The sequence below is a fragment of the Phycodurus eques genome, chromosome 2, assembly GCF_024500275.1.
Source record: "Phycodurus eques isolate BA_2022a chromosome 2, UOR_Pequ_1.1, whole genome shotgun sequence".
In the NCBI taxonomy this organism is placed as follows: domain Eukaryota; kingdom Metazoa; phylum Chordata; class Actinopteri; order Syngnathiformes; family Syngnathidae; genus Phycodurus; species Phycodurus eques.
In genome coordinates this window covers 21,241,957-21,259,582 of record NC_084526.1, presented here as the reverse complement: position 1 = coordinate 21,259,582, position 17,626 = coordinate 21,241,957, and the positions used below count along the sequence as shown (strand labels likewise).

Below are 17,626 nucleotides of genomic sequence, written 5' to 3'. Positions count from 1 at the left end.
GGAGGATCTGCAACATTTGCACAACCAACATTGTCCCAGATTATCGCACTACTCGTCACTTTAAACTGCATACACTCCTTGAAGTCTCGGCGCCCTTTGCACAATGGTCATTGCACCGGACTATTGCAATATTAGTCATTCGAACTGCTCCAAGTGCTAGAGGACTCTGCATCTTTTTGCACAATTGTCAAAAAAATATATATATATATACCGGCATTACCAGATAACTAGCAACCCTTTACAGCTCAGTGACTGTTTTTGTTTGTCAATGTCTTTATGTCTCAAAGTGTTCTCTGTCAATTGACTGTCCGTTGTCGTACAAGAGCGGCTCCAACTACCGGAGACAAATTACTTGTGTTTTTTGGACATACTTGGCAAATAAAGATGATTCCGATTCTGATATACACATATACATATTTCTAATTATTTGTAATAAATGTATATTTACATTAAATGTAAAAAAATTAACATTTGTATGTATGCTCTTTTTATTAACTGGTAATTTAAATTGATAAAACGTTTAGTTTTAATATTTAAAATAATGACATGTTTCTTCAGAATAATGATTTGGAAGAATAATTAGTTTTAAAAATATTTTAATTCCTTTGTAAATAGGAAAAAAGCCAGATGAGGGGGGACTAGCAAATAAGTTTTATTTGCACAAGGAAAGGAAGAACACATACACTTTCACCAAGTATAGTAGAATCACTGACATCAAGCCTGGTGGGATGGTGCTGGTGTACCTAATATTCCGACTCAGGGGCCCAGGATGAACCGCTCCACCTTCATCATGTAGGCCGGCTTTAGAAAGCGCTGCAGTTCTCGTTTGCTCAGCCACATGATGCTGCCGTTGGGCTCTGCATTGCGTGTACTATCATGCGTCAGAATGGCTTTGAAGAAGAAGATCTTGGATCCCACTGTGGTGTCGCTGCGGGCGGTTTTGGGCAGCTTGTACTTGTACACACCGCATGGTGCCTGACCCAGGAAGGTGGCCTTGAGGGCGGGCTCTGTTGGAGGGGGGAAACAAAGACACCAAGCTGACAATCATCTACGTGGGACTTCAGATCAGTGATCTGAGAATGGATTAAGATCACACATTTTTTTTTTTGTATGCGTGTGATGATGTCACAGCGAGACTTGCCTCTCAAGCACACACAAACTTCCATCTGAATGTCGTCAAAAGGGGACTTTTATTTTATTGTACTGTTATGATGCAGTGTATTGTTTGTAGTGTATTCAATTGAAAATAGGTTGAAAACTATTAGGAAATCTTTGTATTCTTTTTTTTATCTAGGTTTTACACAATGATCCATCTTTATTGGACTTGGGGTTTGTACAGAGGTAGAAGGGTTTTCCTGATTTTGGGGGTTGATTATGGGGGTGCGTATTATACTTGAGAAGGTATTAAACAAGAAATTACGGCACGTGAAAAAACATTGTGGTGGCAAGATCAGAGTGACAAAGGAGGAGTCATCTAAAGCGACATGCTCCATCATGGCCTCCTCGGGTGCTTGACTGCTCATACCTGTGAGGCAGGCGAGCGCCCTCTCGGCCGTGTGCCTCAGTGTCTCTCCCGACCGCCACTGGGCCTGAGGCAGCAGCCACAGCTTGGTGCTTCCCACCTGCTGCTCGGACAGCAGCACCAGCGAGTCGGACAGGAGGCGCCACGATGAGCTCAGGTCCTTATCCACGTCTGTACATGCACACACAGGGACGGTGTCGCTTAGCAACTGGGGCAACCCTTGACACCCGACATCCTTTGGGAAATGTGAGCGGGTATAAATGTACAAGGAGGAGGAGGAGGAATAGAAGAAGCAGTAGCAGTGGTGGTAGAGGTTGTAGAAGGATTAGAAGGAGAAGAAGCAGTAGTACTAGTAGAAGGAATAGCAGTACAGGGATAGAAGGGGAAGAAGAACAAGTAGTAGTAGCAGTCCTACTAGTAGAAGAAGAAGAAGGAGTCGAACTAGAAGGAGCAAAAGAAGTAATATTAGTTGTAATTGCAGTAGTAATACTGGTATTAGTAGTAGTAATATTAGTAGTAGTAGCAGTAAAAGTATGGCCAAAGTAGTAATAGTAATAATAGCAGAAGGGTAGAGGTAGTAGCAGTAGTTGTACAAGTAGTAGTAGTAATAGTAGATAGTAGTATTCTTGACCTGTTACTCTGGCCGCGGGGCTGAATGTCTTGAGTTTGCGCTCCCATTCGTCCTCCAGATCCTGCGTCAGTACGATGTCTTGCTCCTTGCGCCCGTCGTCGTCCTCATCCTCGTTGTAATCGTCGGCCTGCCTTCTCCTCAGCCTCTCTGCGTCCTCCAACAGGCGCAGCTCGTGCTCACACAGGATGCTTTTCTCCAGCTCCATCTGACAATATAGTGCAGTTGCAAAACACGTTAACTCAATAATCCATCACCGTAATGTCATCTGTCCTGTCACCTGGCGATAGCTCACGGGGTAGAGAACCTTTGTTCCTAGTTTTTAATAAGTCCTCAGCAGTGATGGACAGTTGATACCGAGGCTTTGGAGCTTGTGTCGCTCTTCCTGAAGCGGAGTGATTCGAAACGCTGTGTCGGAGCTCGTATCAAAACACCAGGGTCACGTGATCGAAGCTTCGAAGGTCATCGCTGTTTCGCTTCACGCTTCATTACTTCAAAATGATTCAAAGCTTTTCATTGGCTCAAAGTCTTTCAGTGTGTGTCATTGGCTCAGGGAGTTTCATTTTTTCTTTGGGTTAATCTGGAATGTGTTTTAGAGTATGGTGGAGAGCATCTGCATATTTTATTGTAATGACGATATCATCATTATTTGGTACGAATGAACAAAACACTTGAATGACCATACAAACTTTTCTGAACTTTTATTGCTGTCATGGGAACCAGTGCCAGTGCTTCAGTCGTGCTCTTTAGAGGTTGCTATGGCTTCAGTTGTCCACCAGATGTCACCATCACTGAAGCCTTGAAGCTTCGAATCTTTTTTGGCACAATTCTTAGTAAAGCCTCAATGCTTCATGAGGCTTCACTTGCCCACCACTAGTCCTCAATCAAAAAAAAATAATACAAAATATTTTATTCTTTTTTCTTTCTTTCAAATGCTTGGCTAACCACTCTATGAATTACTTATTTCCCCCAAAAACACTGACTCTGTATGACATATATAAGTAGCATGAAATAAACCACCAAGAACTAGCTCTCTATCCCTGCTAAAAGTCAGGGAGGGTTTTAAATGTATGGGGTGGCAATGTATCATGTAACAGTGCATAAATAAAGCCCTATGTTGTAGAGAGGGTTGCTTACCTTTCTATTTATTTATTTATTTAAACCTGTCACCTATCTTTCATTATGTTGTAAAATATTTTAAGGCCATATCGGCCTTACTTTATAAAATATATTATATTCCTGTTCGGTTTAGTCTTTATTTTAGATAGCGTGTTTGAGGCTTCATGGGCGCCGCCATTTTGTGCGTGACGTCCATGCTACGTTCCCTGAACCTTGGGAAGTTTGACACTCCATAGTGCAGCACTAGTGTGTGAAATGAGACGGACAGTTTTGTGAACTATAACTAAATGATGATAATAATAAACATCAACATACTAACACTACAAATGTTGAATCCCATTCTTTTATAAAGGTGTTATACGCACCTGCTGCATCATTTGAGCAAAGCGCTGCTCCACGGGATTCAGATCTGCCGAGATGACCGGCGGCCGCTGCAAATACACAGCAGCCATCAGAGTCCAAGGGGAATGCTGCCTTTCCACAGCTAATTTGTTCCGCAAGTTTGAACGACATAGGGAACTCTTGGAAAACGGACGAACCCCACAGTTCGCCACCGGGGTCCTCTCAAAACGGGGCAGATAACGAAGCAGAGGCCGACTTGCCATCATTCCACAGTGAGCCGCCATCTACTTCTGTGACGTCCACTGTCTGCCCAAAAATATCCACCAACCCAGAGCTTTTGGTGAAACACGAGTGGAACTATGCTCCTCACCTTTTTGTTACCATATTAAAAGAAAACAACGCAAAAATAAAATACATTTTTGAATTAAATCAGGAAAACATCGCATAAATACGCCCAAAGGGGGTTTGGTTTGCGTTGAAGTTCGAACCAGGAAATATACGAGTTTAAATCGACCATGAATGCCTCAACGCCGCCTTTACAGCTTCGTGCCGACGGCGGCGTTAAGCTAGGAGGGTCAAAGTCGTCAGCGCATTCCATGCATGTGGATGGCAAGAAAACCAAAAGACTAAGGACGCCGGTGCACTGTGTTACATACGTTTGAGACAAAGCCATACAATTACTTTAAGGGAATTAGCAGTAACCTTTCACAGGTAAAAAAAAATCGATATATTTTTTAAAATGTTATATATTAATAGCAAGCGCTTTGACATAAAAAGGTAAACCTCATGAAAATCTATTGAGCAATCAGCACGTGACGACTTTATTTCAATGTCAATGCATTGTCTTCTATGGTAACATCGACCTTCCCAACATGGCCACCAGGTAGGAACGTTTGCTAGCTGGGTTGAGACAGCACGCCAGCGTATCTCGTCTTCATAGCTATGTCATACATGGCTACCCACAATTCTTTGTAGTAAGCGGACAAGTCCATTCCAATTATCGTGGGGGAGTGGTGTGTCAAAATATTGTTTTAAGTTATGTTTAATTGTGTCAATAAACGTTTAGACGCATTGTAAGACATAAAATAAATTTTAATGTACGACATTTAATTATATTTAAAGGAAATATTAACTTTTAGTTAGTTACTAACTATTCTGTCGTGATACATTTACCCATTAAAACGTAACGACGTTATTATCAACTACTACGACTAGCGTCTGGGAGCCTTCAATGTCACGTTTGTGGTCTTTGCGTGGCTAATTTGTGTTAAGTTTTCATACATTTAAAATGTTTAAATTTACTTGTTTGGTCGTAAACTCTTTAGGTACTGTTTGCCGACAAGCGGCCGCCAATGGAACCTCGTTGTAAGTCGTTTTTTATGCTAACTCGCTAGCCCTGTAAGCATCGTATACACATTAAATACAGTCAGTACCTGTGCGTGTTGAAGCTAATGTGAGCTAGTAGTAAGATAAGATGAGTTAATTGTTAATAAATTGTATTTTTATGGGATGTTGCATTTAGAAGCAGTAGGACCTTCCAGAGCACTGCCTTCAGGCTCCAGGAGGCCACAGCGAACAGCCAAGACTCCGCTGAAGCCTCCAGAGACTTCAGGTAACTGTTTTCCCCATTAATTATATTATGGATTCAAGGGCGTTATTAATCCGATCATCGTGATTGATTGATGGGATTCAAACCCGCAGCCATGTCCCTCCACTGCCCGGCCAGGACAGTCCACTCAGGTGGGCCGGAAAGAAGTTTGAGGAGTTGCCCATACTACACATAAAAGCCACGTATAACAAGTAAGCTCATTTCATCATCACAACTGGTGGTAGTATGTTAGCATTTTGTCAATTGTCGCCAGAAATGGTACCAGACAACAGGGTCTGATGTATAATCCTGCCACCTTTTTTACATAGGTTGCTATTTTGTGATGTTAGCATATCAACTCTTGGCATGTTAGCGTTTTAGCCGTTCTCAATCTAAAATATTGTAAGATTCCGAAATCGATCTTCCAAGTGAATTTTTAACTCAGGTGGTTGTCTCAGTTTGCAACTGCATGTTAGCATTTTGTCAATTTTCATACATGTCAAATCTTGATCTGTCTTAGGGCTTTTTGCACCCAGCTTGTTAGCTTGCTATATGGCAGCGTATTGACTCTTAAAAGTCAGAGGACAAAGATGTTAAAAAAATGTCTTGATAACTCTAGAACCCCTTTACACACCCCATCTGCCATTTAGAAGGATTATATAGCAGATATACAGACTTTAAAAATGATTCAGAATACGCCTTCCGGTCTTCGGCTCTGTGACGCAACACGAGACAAACAGCCTGTTCATTTGGCGTTGTGTGCTATTGTTCCATGCTGCTGTTCCCGTCCTTGTATATTTGTTGTCGTATGATTTAGCCATTTCACAATGGTTTATTGTGTGGCGTTTGGTTGTACAAATGGTAAGAGTTTCTTTGGCTTTCCAAGTGAAAAAGGAATACGTGACCAGTGGATAGGGAAAGTCAATTGACAGGGGAAGAAACGTGGTCAGCTATGGGTGCCTAGGAAGCAGTACAAACTCTGTGCTGATCACTTTGAACTGGCATGTTTTGAGAAAGACTTAGCAGAAAGCATTGGATCCACAGGTGTAGTTAGGCAGAGGCTGAAACTAGCTGCGGTGCCAACTATTTTTCCTACGGCCATCGGGATCTCAACCGCCAGCAAGAGAACTAAATCTCGCAGCCGCCACGATGCAGCAGCGGAGTGGGGCAGACAAGAGGTGAGGATTTCCTTGTATGTACCTGTGACTCTATTATGGTTATTATTCACTGGGCAGTAGGGGGGAAAAAGACCCACGCAGTACTTTTCAGTACTGTCGTCTGTACTTTTGCCTATATGACAAGCCAACAGACACCTGGCAAAGACTTTGTGTGCGGCGTGTTATAACGCAACTCAAGCGAGGGGCACACAATATATAGGAATACAGCATCCTATGTAAAAGCTTTTGCCGTGTCACTGAAACATATGAAAATATAATACGTATACTCGTGCTAAAGAATCTTGACCCCCCCCCCCCCCTCCCCTCCCCGGGTGCCATTACATGCTTTTGACATGCCGTCACATTCGAGCCAGTGGCCACTCTCTTTTTCTGTTGTACAGCTGCTACTTGGTTGCTTGTTGCGTATAGGGTGTAGCGCGCTGTGTTTGGGAATTGCAACGTCAGGTAGCACTTGCGGTGGACAGAGTAACTACACCTCGGAGTCTTGAGCGTCGGGTATGTTTGGGGAGTGCTCAATACGTGTAATAAAAACCTAATTTCTAGCTAAACTATAGTTGACAACTTGCTGGAAGTGATGTGCATGTATTACATAACATATAAACAATGCAAATATGAATTTTAACTAATCCCAGAATATCTTTGTCCTCTGTCCTTTTCATGTTATCATACTGACTGTTAGCACATTAGCATTTTGTCAATCTCTACTTGAAATAGTACCTGATGACAGGGCATCATGTAAAATCCCGCAAAAGTTTTGTACTCAAATTTTACTTCCACACACAACAACAAAAAATGGATCAAGTAACTCGAAAAACACCTAACTTGGGACACTCTTAAGTCAAGGTACAACTGTATATGTTGTATATTATGTTTGTTTTCACTGCCTTCCTTTCTAATCAAACGGTGCTATGAACGAGGCATCTTTAGAGATGCCACGTGGCGGTATCATGTAACACGGGACACGCTTTCGCCCCCAGCACACACATCCAGCTGACGGACTGCGAGGGCCAGTCCTTGGTCAGGACCTCGTGCGGGACGGAAGGCTTCAAGAACATTAAGAAGTCCACGCCGGTCGCCGCACAGACTGCCGCCATCTCCGCTGCGGCCGTACGTATTTGTCATTATTTGTCTGCAACATTAATTTTCATATTTTTAGATTTGTCCCCCCTCCCTCTGAAAAGAAAGCGACAGCCAAGGGCGTGACGTTTGTTCGTGTTGTTGTCAAAGGTCTTGGTCCAGGACGCTTGGTGAGTGGACTTTATTTTTTAATTTTCCAGAGTTGGAACCGCTAGTACCGTATGTCTTGGTGTTAAGCGAGTATCAAAGGATTGTAATGTGTATTTGCTTTTTCTTTGGCTCACACTTTTTGTAAAAGGAGGATCAACCGCAACAAGAACTCTTAAGGAGAATAATGTACATTGGAAGTTACAAATTACTCTTGAGAAAAATAATAGATTAACTGTAAAGTTATGTAAAAATGTACATGTACGCAAGTGTATATATATTTCTGTATACATTTACACACACAAACATATATATACATGTGTTGTAATTTATTTAGCATTTTGACCCTCGATTAAATTGTCTTCCCTCGCTGTCTTTGTTGCAGTCTGCCATCAAAGGTTTGAGCATGGGGGGCCTGGAGGTGGTCTCTATCACGGACAACACGCCCGTGCCACACAACGGCTGCAGACCGCGCAAAGCCCGGAGGATGTAATCATATTTTTCAAAAACAACAACTTCGTTTCAAACGTCTTGACCACTTACGACAATAAAGCTACATCAGAACAACACGTGGACACGGCTGGTCGTCTTGACAACCCAAGCAGCAGGCGGATCATGGAAGCCAGGAGACCAAAACAACCTTGTACCACTTTTTATTTGTATATACATGATGCACTGTTACCGAGAAAACAACAAAAATCAACTTTTTGGATCTTCACATAAATATATAAAGTGGTGTGTTTATATTTGACAGACTCCCTAATGACAGACTCATTCAGGAATTCGTGATGTACAGCAAAATGGAGGACGCACACTTAATGCTAAGTTAGCCCTTCATAAGCAACATGGTCATCTATGCACAGTCCAGAGATTAAAAAAAAAAAAAAAATGTACTTCACGCCCATTAAGATGATCTGATATAAAGTGCATTAAAATGATGGCATGGCAGGGATACATTGGACAGCAGAACAGTTCCACGCAGGTGATGCAGAGAAAGTCTTCAAAAATAAAATGATTCTGGACTGCAGGTGATTTTCTTTTGCCCCTTTTTTTAGATGTACAAGATATGGGAGCCACATTGGATGAAATGGAAGAATACAAGAAAAAGTTGACATTTTACATGAATAAAGTTGGTTATAAGGGGGGGAATAAAGGCATATCAAAAAGTTAGAAATTTATGAGTGTTTAGGGGGAAATACAAATATTAAGGACAAATACATTTAATATGAATCATTTACAGAAAAGTCAAAATATTACAAGAAAAACGAAAACAGTATGAAGAGCTGTAATTGGAGTAAAAAAAAAAAATGGTCATGTAATTTGAGAAAAAAATATATTTTTAAGTGTAATTCACTTAAAGAATATTGTGTATAACAAGTTATGAGGAAAAGTGACAATTTTACGAGAAAAAAAATCTTTCACTAACAACGTAACATGACATTTTGCAAAATAAATTCCAGCACGCAGTATTACAATTTTAATGACTTTTTTCCTAAATATAACTCTTCAACTTGATCTCACTTTTCCTTATAACATTGACTTACTTTTTTATGTAATTGTGCAACACAATATTCTTGTAAAATGAAACATTTGACCTTGTAAAATTACAACGATTTTGTGTGCATGCACACATGTTCATGACAATAAAAGGTGATTCTTCTTCTAAATCATACATGGAAAAAAGGCATTGGGCCACAAACATTGATAATCGATGACGGCGCTATTAATAGTGTAAAACGCTTCTGCAGTGAGAAGAACATGAAAGTGTTGTGTTTTACTAACGACATGGTGTCTGACATCTCAAAGAAAATCATGGAGTTCACCATACAGTGAAATCTGTCATCATACACACAGGAACCTTGGATGTTGTTAAACAGCAATCAGAATTACTGAAACTGGATTTGATTGCTCTCCTAAGCAAAGTGCAATGTTTGAATGCTGACGTGCTTTTAAATGGACCTAGCCCAACAGTAGGGCTGTTGGGCCACTTATTTAAAGAAGTGTGTCACGCCCTATCCGTGAGCTTCATTGACAAATTAAACATTTTCTGGGAACGGAGACATCTTTTCCAAGCAGATGCTCTCTGTTGAAACAATGTTTTACATTGTGCGTCATTCAAAATCGCAAAAGGAAAATTTGGGACTGAATAGCGCACTACAAGTAGGTCTCCTGCAGGTCAGGAGATGCAGAAGGATGCACTGTCATCAAAACAATCTGAGGAGATAAGGCGCAAAATGAGCCTACTCTCATCCCGCCTAAATACTTTATTGGATGTCACGGACAGGATTAAGAGCATTGTTGGAATATGTTCTCCAATCCCATTTTGCCTGAAACCAACATCCATTCCTCACATTCCACCCCGCCTGAAACCAACATCCATTAAGATGCGAAGGGCCCCTCCTCCACCCATGAAGAATCGTAAATGCGAATCAGATATGTGCGGGGTTGTGGCTACATATCAAATATAAACATTTTTCTCCAGAATAAGTCACACCCCTGTGGAGATCAGGAATTTTTCATCCCTGTAATTACAAGGGACAGAAAGTTGTTTAAGAAATATGACAGAAAAAAACTAAAGCTACAAGCTTCGTGAGTATAAAATGTGAACTGAACAAAGCCTCCAGTTACTGTATCTCTGCAAGACAAGCTGTATTTAATGTCAGGTCACGGGGTAACAAAGCAATGTTGATTATTGACATCATTACGACCTATGATCTAGACCTTTTACTACTAAATGAAACATGGTTAACAGAAAGCACCTGTAATACCATACCAATGAGGCAACACCAGCAAATTTTTATTTTATGTGAATGTGAGTGCGAATGGTTGTTTGTATATGTGCCCTGTGATTGGCTGGCAATCAGTTCAGGGTGTAACCCACCTCTTGCCCGCAGTTAGCTGGGATAGGCTCCAGCACGCCCGTGACCCTAGTGTAAGAATAAACGGTACAGAAAATGGATGGATGGATGAACAAGTGTCAAATTTGGGGGGAAAAAAGGCAGCCGAATTGCTATTTTTAAATCATAATTTCAGTGTGAAGAAATTTTAATGGGAGATTTTAGCTCTTTTGAATATATCTGTTTTTTAGTAAAAGGTAATAATAATAATTTATAGACCAAGGTACAATGAACAATTTTTGGAGGAATTTTCAGAAGTGCTGTCAGTGATCTGTACTGACTACAACTATTTCATCATAACAGGAGAATGTAACATTCATGTTGACAATAGCTTGGGGGAAAAAAATCCCAAGAACTCTCCGCCATACTAGACACATTTCACCTCTCTCAGCATAAAGCGTCCAACCCACACTCAAGGTCACATTTTAGACCTGGTAATCTCTAAGTATGTTGTATTTCTGGTCATTTTTGTGTGTTCTTTAAATTACAGATTCTCCCAAAAGTTCAGGCACTCTGTGTCTACTTAAAAGATAAATGATAGTAGCAGCTCCAAGTTTATTGATGCCATAGTTGTGTCACAAACTGCGAATGCTGAGACAGTTGATGTACTTTTGGATAAGTTCACCGGAAAAATCTCAAATGTCATGGGTGCTGTCGCTCCTATAAAAACTAAGACAACCTTGAGGCGACCTAAAACACCGTGGAGGACCACTATGATGGTAAAGGCCTAGAAATCAAAGTTTAAGAAATCAGAACCTAAGTGCAAAAGGACTAAACTCCAAATTGACTATTTTATCGATCTAATTTTAACCAAGAGTTAGTCACGGCTAGGCAGAAACACTTTCCTGAAACTCAACAATACTTGTACTCTGTACTTTTTTGTGGTTGACAAGTTCAATCCCCCCCCCCCCAAAAAAAAATAAAAACTCCACACAGGTGGGGCCGGGATTTGAACCCCGGGGTCCTTAGAACTGTGAGGCAGATGTACTAACCAGTCGGCCTGTATTATACAATAGACCACAATTAAGATTAGAACGGAAGAAATGTATAAACACATAAGAAATACAAATTCACACAACGGTGGATTTTTTTTATACTTTCATTTAAACATTTTTCTCTGAAACGCCAACTGTTTCATATTAAATAAAAAAAATTCTCTCTTAACAACATTACGTTCTTCTTGTAAAATACAATTTTTTCCTCAAGGAAAACAACTTTTTAACGTCACACTGCAACTTCTTGTGACTTTGGTAATTTTTCTTATAAAATGCAAACTGATGAGGATTTTTTTTTTAAACATTGCAACGTAATTCAAATTTTTATTCCTCGAAGAAATGTTTTAACGACTTTTTTCCTGCACAAACTAAAACTTAACTGACTTTTTCATTGTAAAATGCCAACTTTTTTCTCATAACATCACATTACAACTCTATTCTTGTAATATTCCAAGATTTTTCTTGAATTTTTAAAAACACCTTTTAACATTACGTGCAAGTATGAATATGAATAATCTGGTCACATAGTGCAAACCTGATGTCAGCAGGGCATTAGACCGGAAGCACCAGCAGAGACTTCTTCTGTGGAGAATTTACCCGTCTTCTACTGTTGACAACCTTCATGTCATCTACTACGAACGACCCACAAGTCTTCTACTGTGGAGGACCAATGTCTTAAGAGCTGATGTGGCCTCCATCAAGGCACTTTGACTTCAGAACGATGAAGAAAATGGCTGACTTCAGACTTTTTTTTTTTTTTTTTTTTTTACTTTACCGAGTATTGCACTTAAGCGTCGTGTGTGATACGTCACCGTCACTCGCCCTGGAGGTTGCTGAGCTCCAGGTCATCTTTGCGTCTGCGGTGCTGCTGGCTTATGAGGGAGCTGAAGGGGTAGAGCTTGGCCTTGGCCGTGTATCTCTGTCCGGCCACGTCCACCTCGTAGTCCCCTCGGTTGACGAAGTCCGCGGTGACTGCAGCGGGCAGGCCGTCGGGTCCAGGGGGCGGCGACACAAACCCGAGGCACACGTGTCTCTCCAGGGTGTAGCTGTAGGCGCTGCTGGTGGTGGCGCCAGCCAGATGCCCATTGCAGTAGATGGGCTCGCCCCACCAGGGCCACAGGTCCAGCTCAGTGTCATGGTCATCCAAGATCAACATGACGAAGCGGCGACACACGCCGTCGTGACGCTGCTGCAGCAAAGCTGAGCAACCCACAAAATCTGTGTCCTAACACGCAAGATGACAGAACATACAATTATCACTAACGCCGCCCACAAAGGACGGCAAAGCACTCACTTTATCATGTGGGTGTCAAGTTCACACTTTGATACTGACTGAATAGTGGCCCAACTTGAGAATTTTTTGAGACACGAGCCATTGCTTGGTCCATTTTATACTTTTGTTACGAGCTTTAATTTTAATTACTACCAAGCTTCAGATACAGTGCCGCTTGAGTGATGTGGAAAACAAAAATGGAGAGCCAAAGTCCCCAATACACTCTCAGCCGTTTCTTCAACGGTGCAGCCAAACACGAAAGACGTATACAGAAACATGTACATACACCACAAAGACACGATACAAAAAGAACACCCACACCGACACAAATGACTGACTTAAACAAAGATGCACACACAAAAAGACACATTCAGAAAGACACACATGAGTATCATGACACATACACACACAGACACACATAAGAGCACACACAAACATCAACACACATACACAATGACACACACACAAATACAAAAAGACAAAATCACACAGACATAGGCATAGACACGCACACACAAATAAGTAAAAAAGCAAAGACACAATTTCAATTGTGATGCAGTCAAAAATATTTCCATTACTTCCAATGGCGAAAATGAATTTGAAATCTGAAAGAAATCTCCTGGAATGTATGCTTTTCAAGAAGCCTACTAATCCTCACCCTAGTTAAGTGTACGCTATGATACAATGCAATATGTATGATATTGGCAGTGTTTACCTTATCAAATTTGACGCGGAACTCGCGTCCACACTCGAGCGGCGTGGTGAAGGCATCCAGGTCTTGTCCCCAGAAAGCGAAGAACTTCTCAATGCGCAGGCTGCGCAGCGCGTAGTACCCGGCGTTGCGGATGCCGTATTTCTGACCAACCGACATCACCTCGTTGTACACGTGCAGCGCGTACTATGGAGAAGAGGATATCCTTGACAACCTCCTAACGGTTCATGTACTAATACGTTCTTTATCCTCACTAGTCAGACAACATTGGCATACTAGTTAGACAACTACTTATTACTTAAGAGGCAAGGCTGTGCACCAGTTGACAACTGCGTGCTACTTGCACTACTAGTGTGGTTAAAAAAAACATATAGTGCTTCACTAGTTGTCTAGTAGCACACAGTTGTCAACTAGTTCACAGTTTTGTCTCAATAGTAACATGTAGTTGTTCTACTACAATGCAAAAGTTGTCCTACTAGTGTGGAAAAAATACAACTCGTATGACACAATCATTCTACTAGTGGATACTATTTGTTCTACTAGCGCATCTTACAAATAAGGGGTAAAAGCTTAAGTAGAAGGACCTGAGGCTATCCTTGATATCAAACACAGTTGAAACCAGGTTTACATACTGTAAATTCTTGTTTAAAAAGTTTTTCCTCACTGCCTGTTTTAGGTCAAATGGGATTGCCAAAATTATTTCTATTTATGAAATGCCAGAACAATGAAAGAAGAATGTATTTGGGCAATATTTCATTACTTTCTTCAATGTCAGACGTTTACATACAGAAAGGTTACTACGCCTTTAAACAATTTGGGAAAACCAAGGTGATGATGTCATGTCTTTGGAAGCTTCTGACAGGTTTATTGACAACATTTGCAGATACAGCTGTGGATGTATTTGAAAGCAGACCTGAAACACACTGCCTCTTTGTGTAAAATCATGGGAAAGTAAAATTAAATCCTGCCAAGATATCAGGGAGAAACTTGTGGACTTGCGCAAGTCTGGTTTATCCTTGGGTGCATTTTCCAGATGCCTAACGGTGCCACGTTCATCTGTTCAAACAATTACAAGCAAGTATAAGCCAACCATCATACCACTCAGGAAGGAGATGGGTTCTGTGTCCCAGAGATGAATGTGCTCTGGTCCGAAATGTGCATATCAACCCAAGAACAAAAGACCTGAAGATGCTGGCTGAAGCTGGTGAGTGTCATTATCCACAGTGAAACGAGTAGTAGACCGAAATTGGCTGAAAGGCAACTCTGCCAAGAAGAAGCCATTACTCCAAAAGAAACAAAAAGAAAAAAGCAGATTACAGTTTGCAAATGCACACAGGACCAAAGACCTTGATTTGGGAAGACATGTCCTATTGTCCTGTGGTCTGGCAAAACAAAAATTGAACAGTTTGGCTATAATGAGCATCGTTAAGTTTGGAGGAAAAAGGGGGAAGCTTGCAAGCCTGAGCGCACCATCCCCAACTGTGACATTTGGTTGTGGCAGCATCACATTGTGGAGTTGATTTGCTCCAGGAGAGACTGGTGCATTTCACAAACTAGATGGCATCATGAGGAAAGAACATCATGTGGAAATACTGACACAACATCTCAAGACATCAGCCAGGAAGTTAAAGCTTTGCTGCAAATGGTTGTTCCAAATGGACAATGACCCAAAGCATACTTCAAAAATGATTTCAAAGTGGCTTAAGGATAACAAGTCAATGTTTTGGAGTGACCATCGCAAAGCCCTGATCTCGTTACTATTGCAAATTTATGGGCAGACCTTAAAAGGCATGTGCAAGCAAGGTGGAATGGGCCAAAATTCCTGACAACTATTGTGAGAAGCTTGTGGAAGGATATCCAAAACGTTGGAACCAAGTCATACACTTTAAAGGCAATGGTACCAAATACGAATGAAATGTATGTTAACTTCTGACTCTGAAGAATCTAATGAAAAATGGTCCAAATAAATTTACCTCTCTCATTATTCTGGCATTTAGCAAAGAGAAATAATTTTGGTAACCCAAACTGACCTGAAACAGGAAAAGTTTAGTCTGATTTAATTTCAGTCAGTGAGGGAAAAAAAGTGTATCTCTTTATATGGTGTATCAAAACCTCTGGTTTCAACTGTCCAGTGGACCCTCGAAAATTCGCAATTCGGCACCTGCAGATTCACCTATTCAAGGTTGTTTTTTTGCCCAATTCTTATTGTTTTTTTTTTTTTAATTTGCAGTCGGGCCCGGTCTCTATGCCCCGCAAATAGCGAGGATGGACTGTATATCGAATAAATCCTCAAATGATAGGAGCGTGTCATTAAAGTTGCGAAGCATAGCGTACCTCGATGGGGATGTAGAGCATGAAACCTGGCTCGCCCGTGTGGGTCATGCTCATCACTCGGATGCCGTTAGCGTAGCCCACACTCATCTCCTGCCAACACAAAGTAACAAATGTTACCATTAATTCAATTAATTAATTATTAATTTAAATTATTTACAGTCATAAAATTATACATGATAAGGTCGAATCAAGCCAAACTACTCACTTTTTGCAGACATGTAATGCAGAGTGAACCGAGTGGTTTCTCATTGCTATTCATTGGGCTAGGGACCAGGCCCTGCAGCTGATTTTCAGGGCCCGGTGAGGTAGTGATTGACAATGAAAATTTAATTCATGAGAACTAAATAATAACATAGTAAATACGTAATATTTAACTTTTTTATTAAGTTTTTTTTTCTTTGCAACATTACAGCTTTTAGTCTTGTCACATTCCGACATTTTTCTCAATAAAGATCAATTAAGGGATCTAGCATTGCACTTCGCGACTTAAAATTCACATTTTGCGCCTCAAAAAACACATTGGCAAAAATTTAAATCCAGCCGCCATCCATGTTTATTTGCGCGAGGTGCGTTCAGGGACTCTCCGTATATGGGAGAGAATGTGTTCTTTGTTCAGAAAATTATTTGTATCAGAATGCTTTACTTAATGCACCGTATGATCACACTCGCATAGTATAGAATTTATTTTGTTTTGCAATATAAGACTAGATCAGATACAATATTGTGTTAATAGTGAGCCAGAGCTGTTAGGAATGCAAAGTTATCAATGTCCTTTCGCCATCGTTCCTGTCATACTGTGTTGCCTGTTTTTGTTTGCACATTAAAGGTTTGAGGACAAAGATGTTATGGGGTCAGTTAAAATACATATTTGCTTTGTTTATATGTTGTGTAACACATGCACGTCATTTCCAGGAAGTTGTCAACTATAGTTGAGCTAAAAATTAGGTTTTTATTACACTTATTGAGCACTCCCCGAACATAACCAAAGCTCAAGACACCGGGGTGTAGTTACTCTGTTCACCGCAAGGGCTACCGGAAGTGACGTTGCAATTGCCAAACACAGCGCGCTACAATCTATATGGAATGGCGAGCAACGTGTTGGAATATGAGGAGGAGGATTTTTACGTACAGGAGGACCCAAGTGAACTTGGCATCGTCAAACCGTACATGTTTGAGCCAATCAGGAGGTCGTAACCTGACAGTGACAACGACGAGCAGCCAAGTAGCAGCTGTCCAACGGAAAAAGAGAGTGGCCACTGGGCCGCACAGAGCGGATTGGAAATACAGACTGGTATGTTTGTGCATGCCATAATTTACTTGCTCCAGCATCCTCACTTGTCGATAGAAACAGAGAGTCATGGATAAAATATAACAGCCATGCCATGCCCATGGGGTCAGACAGTTGAGGGGGGAAAAAAAGCAGTTCTTAGCAGTTCTTCAGTCATAACTAGAAATATTGGCACCCCTGGCGTTCCAATATTTTTTAGCACGACTATACTTATTATATATTCATATATGTTTCAGTGACACGGCACGAGCTTTTCCATAGTATGCAGTATTCCTATATATTGTGTCCCCCTCGCTTGAGTAGCTTTATAACACGCCGCACAGAAAGTCTTTGCCGTGTTTGTTGGCTTGTCATATTGGCAAAAGTACAGACGACAGTGCTGAAAAGTACTGCGTGGGTGTTTTTTTCCTACTGCCCAGTGCATAATAACCATAATAGAGTCACAGGTACATACAAGGAAATCCTCACGTCTGCGCTGTTTCGCCGCTGCGCCATGGCATCTGAGAGATTTTGTTCTCTTGCTGGC

The 17,626-nt window shown here is 41.1% G+C and overlaps 3 protein-coding genes across 6 annotated transcripts in view; 1 reads left to right on the top strand and 2 right to left on the bottom strand.

Annotated features, from left to right (window-relative positions):
* Positions 1-638: 638 nt before the first annotated feature.
* On the bottom strand, positions 639-4,166 carry mrpl46 (mitochondrial ribosomal protein L46). The gene is made up of 4 exons (XM_061702031.1): positions 3,635-4,166; positions 2,154-2,358; positions 1,526-1,693; positions 639-1,007 (listed from the first exon to the last, which is right to left on the bottom strand). The coding sequence occupies exons 1-4, from the start codon at positions 3,893-3,895 to the stop codon at positions 757-759; spliced, it is 885 nt and encodes a 294-aa protein (XP_061558015.1). The 5' UTR covers positions 3,896-4,166; the 3' UTR covers positions 639-756.
* Positions 4,167-4,649: 483 nt separating this feature from the next.
* mrps11 (mitochondrial ribosomal protein S11) lies at positions 4,650-8,754 on the top strand. Its single transcript, XM_061669734.1, has 6 exons — positions 4,650-4,976; positions 5,134-5,223; positions 5,313-5,411; positions 7,355-7,484; positions 7,559-7,624; positions 7,987-8,754. Exons 1-6 carry the CDS (start codon positions 4,900-4,902, stop codon positions 8,092-8,094), a joined length of 570 nt encoding a protein of 189 aa, XP_061525718.1. The 5' UTR covers positions 4,650-4,899; the 3' UTR covers positions 8,095-8,754.
* pdpr (pyruvate dehydrogenase phosphatase regulatory subunit) overlaps positions 8,113-17,626 on the bottom strand; it is a 33,631-nt gene continuing 24,117 nt past the window's right edge. For all 4 annotated transcript variants that reach the window (XM_061669700.1, XM_061669706.1, XM_061669722.1 and 1 more), the window contains exons 16-18: positions 15,813-15,902; positions 13,482-13,664; positions 8,113-12,718 (exon numbers count right to left, since the gene is read on the bottom strand). In XM_061669700.1, coding sequence (XP_061525684.1) covers positions 12,308-12,718; positions 13,482-13,664; positions 15,813-15,902 — 684 coding nt within the window. In that variant the 3' untranslated portion in view covers positions 8,113-12,307. The remainder of the gene's footprint in view (positions 12,719-13,481; positions 13,665-15,812; positions 15,903-17,626) is intronic.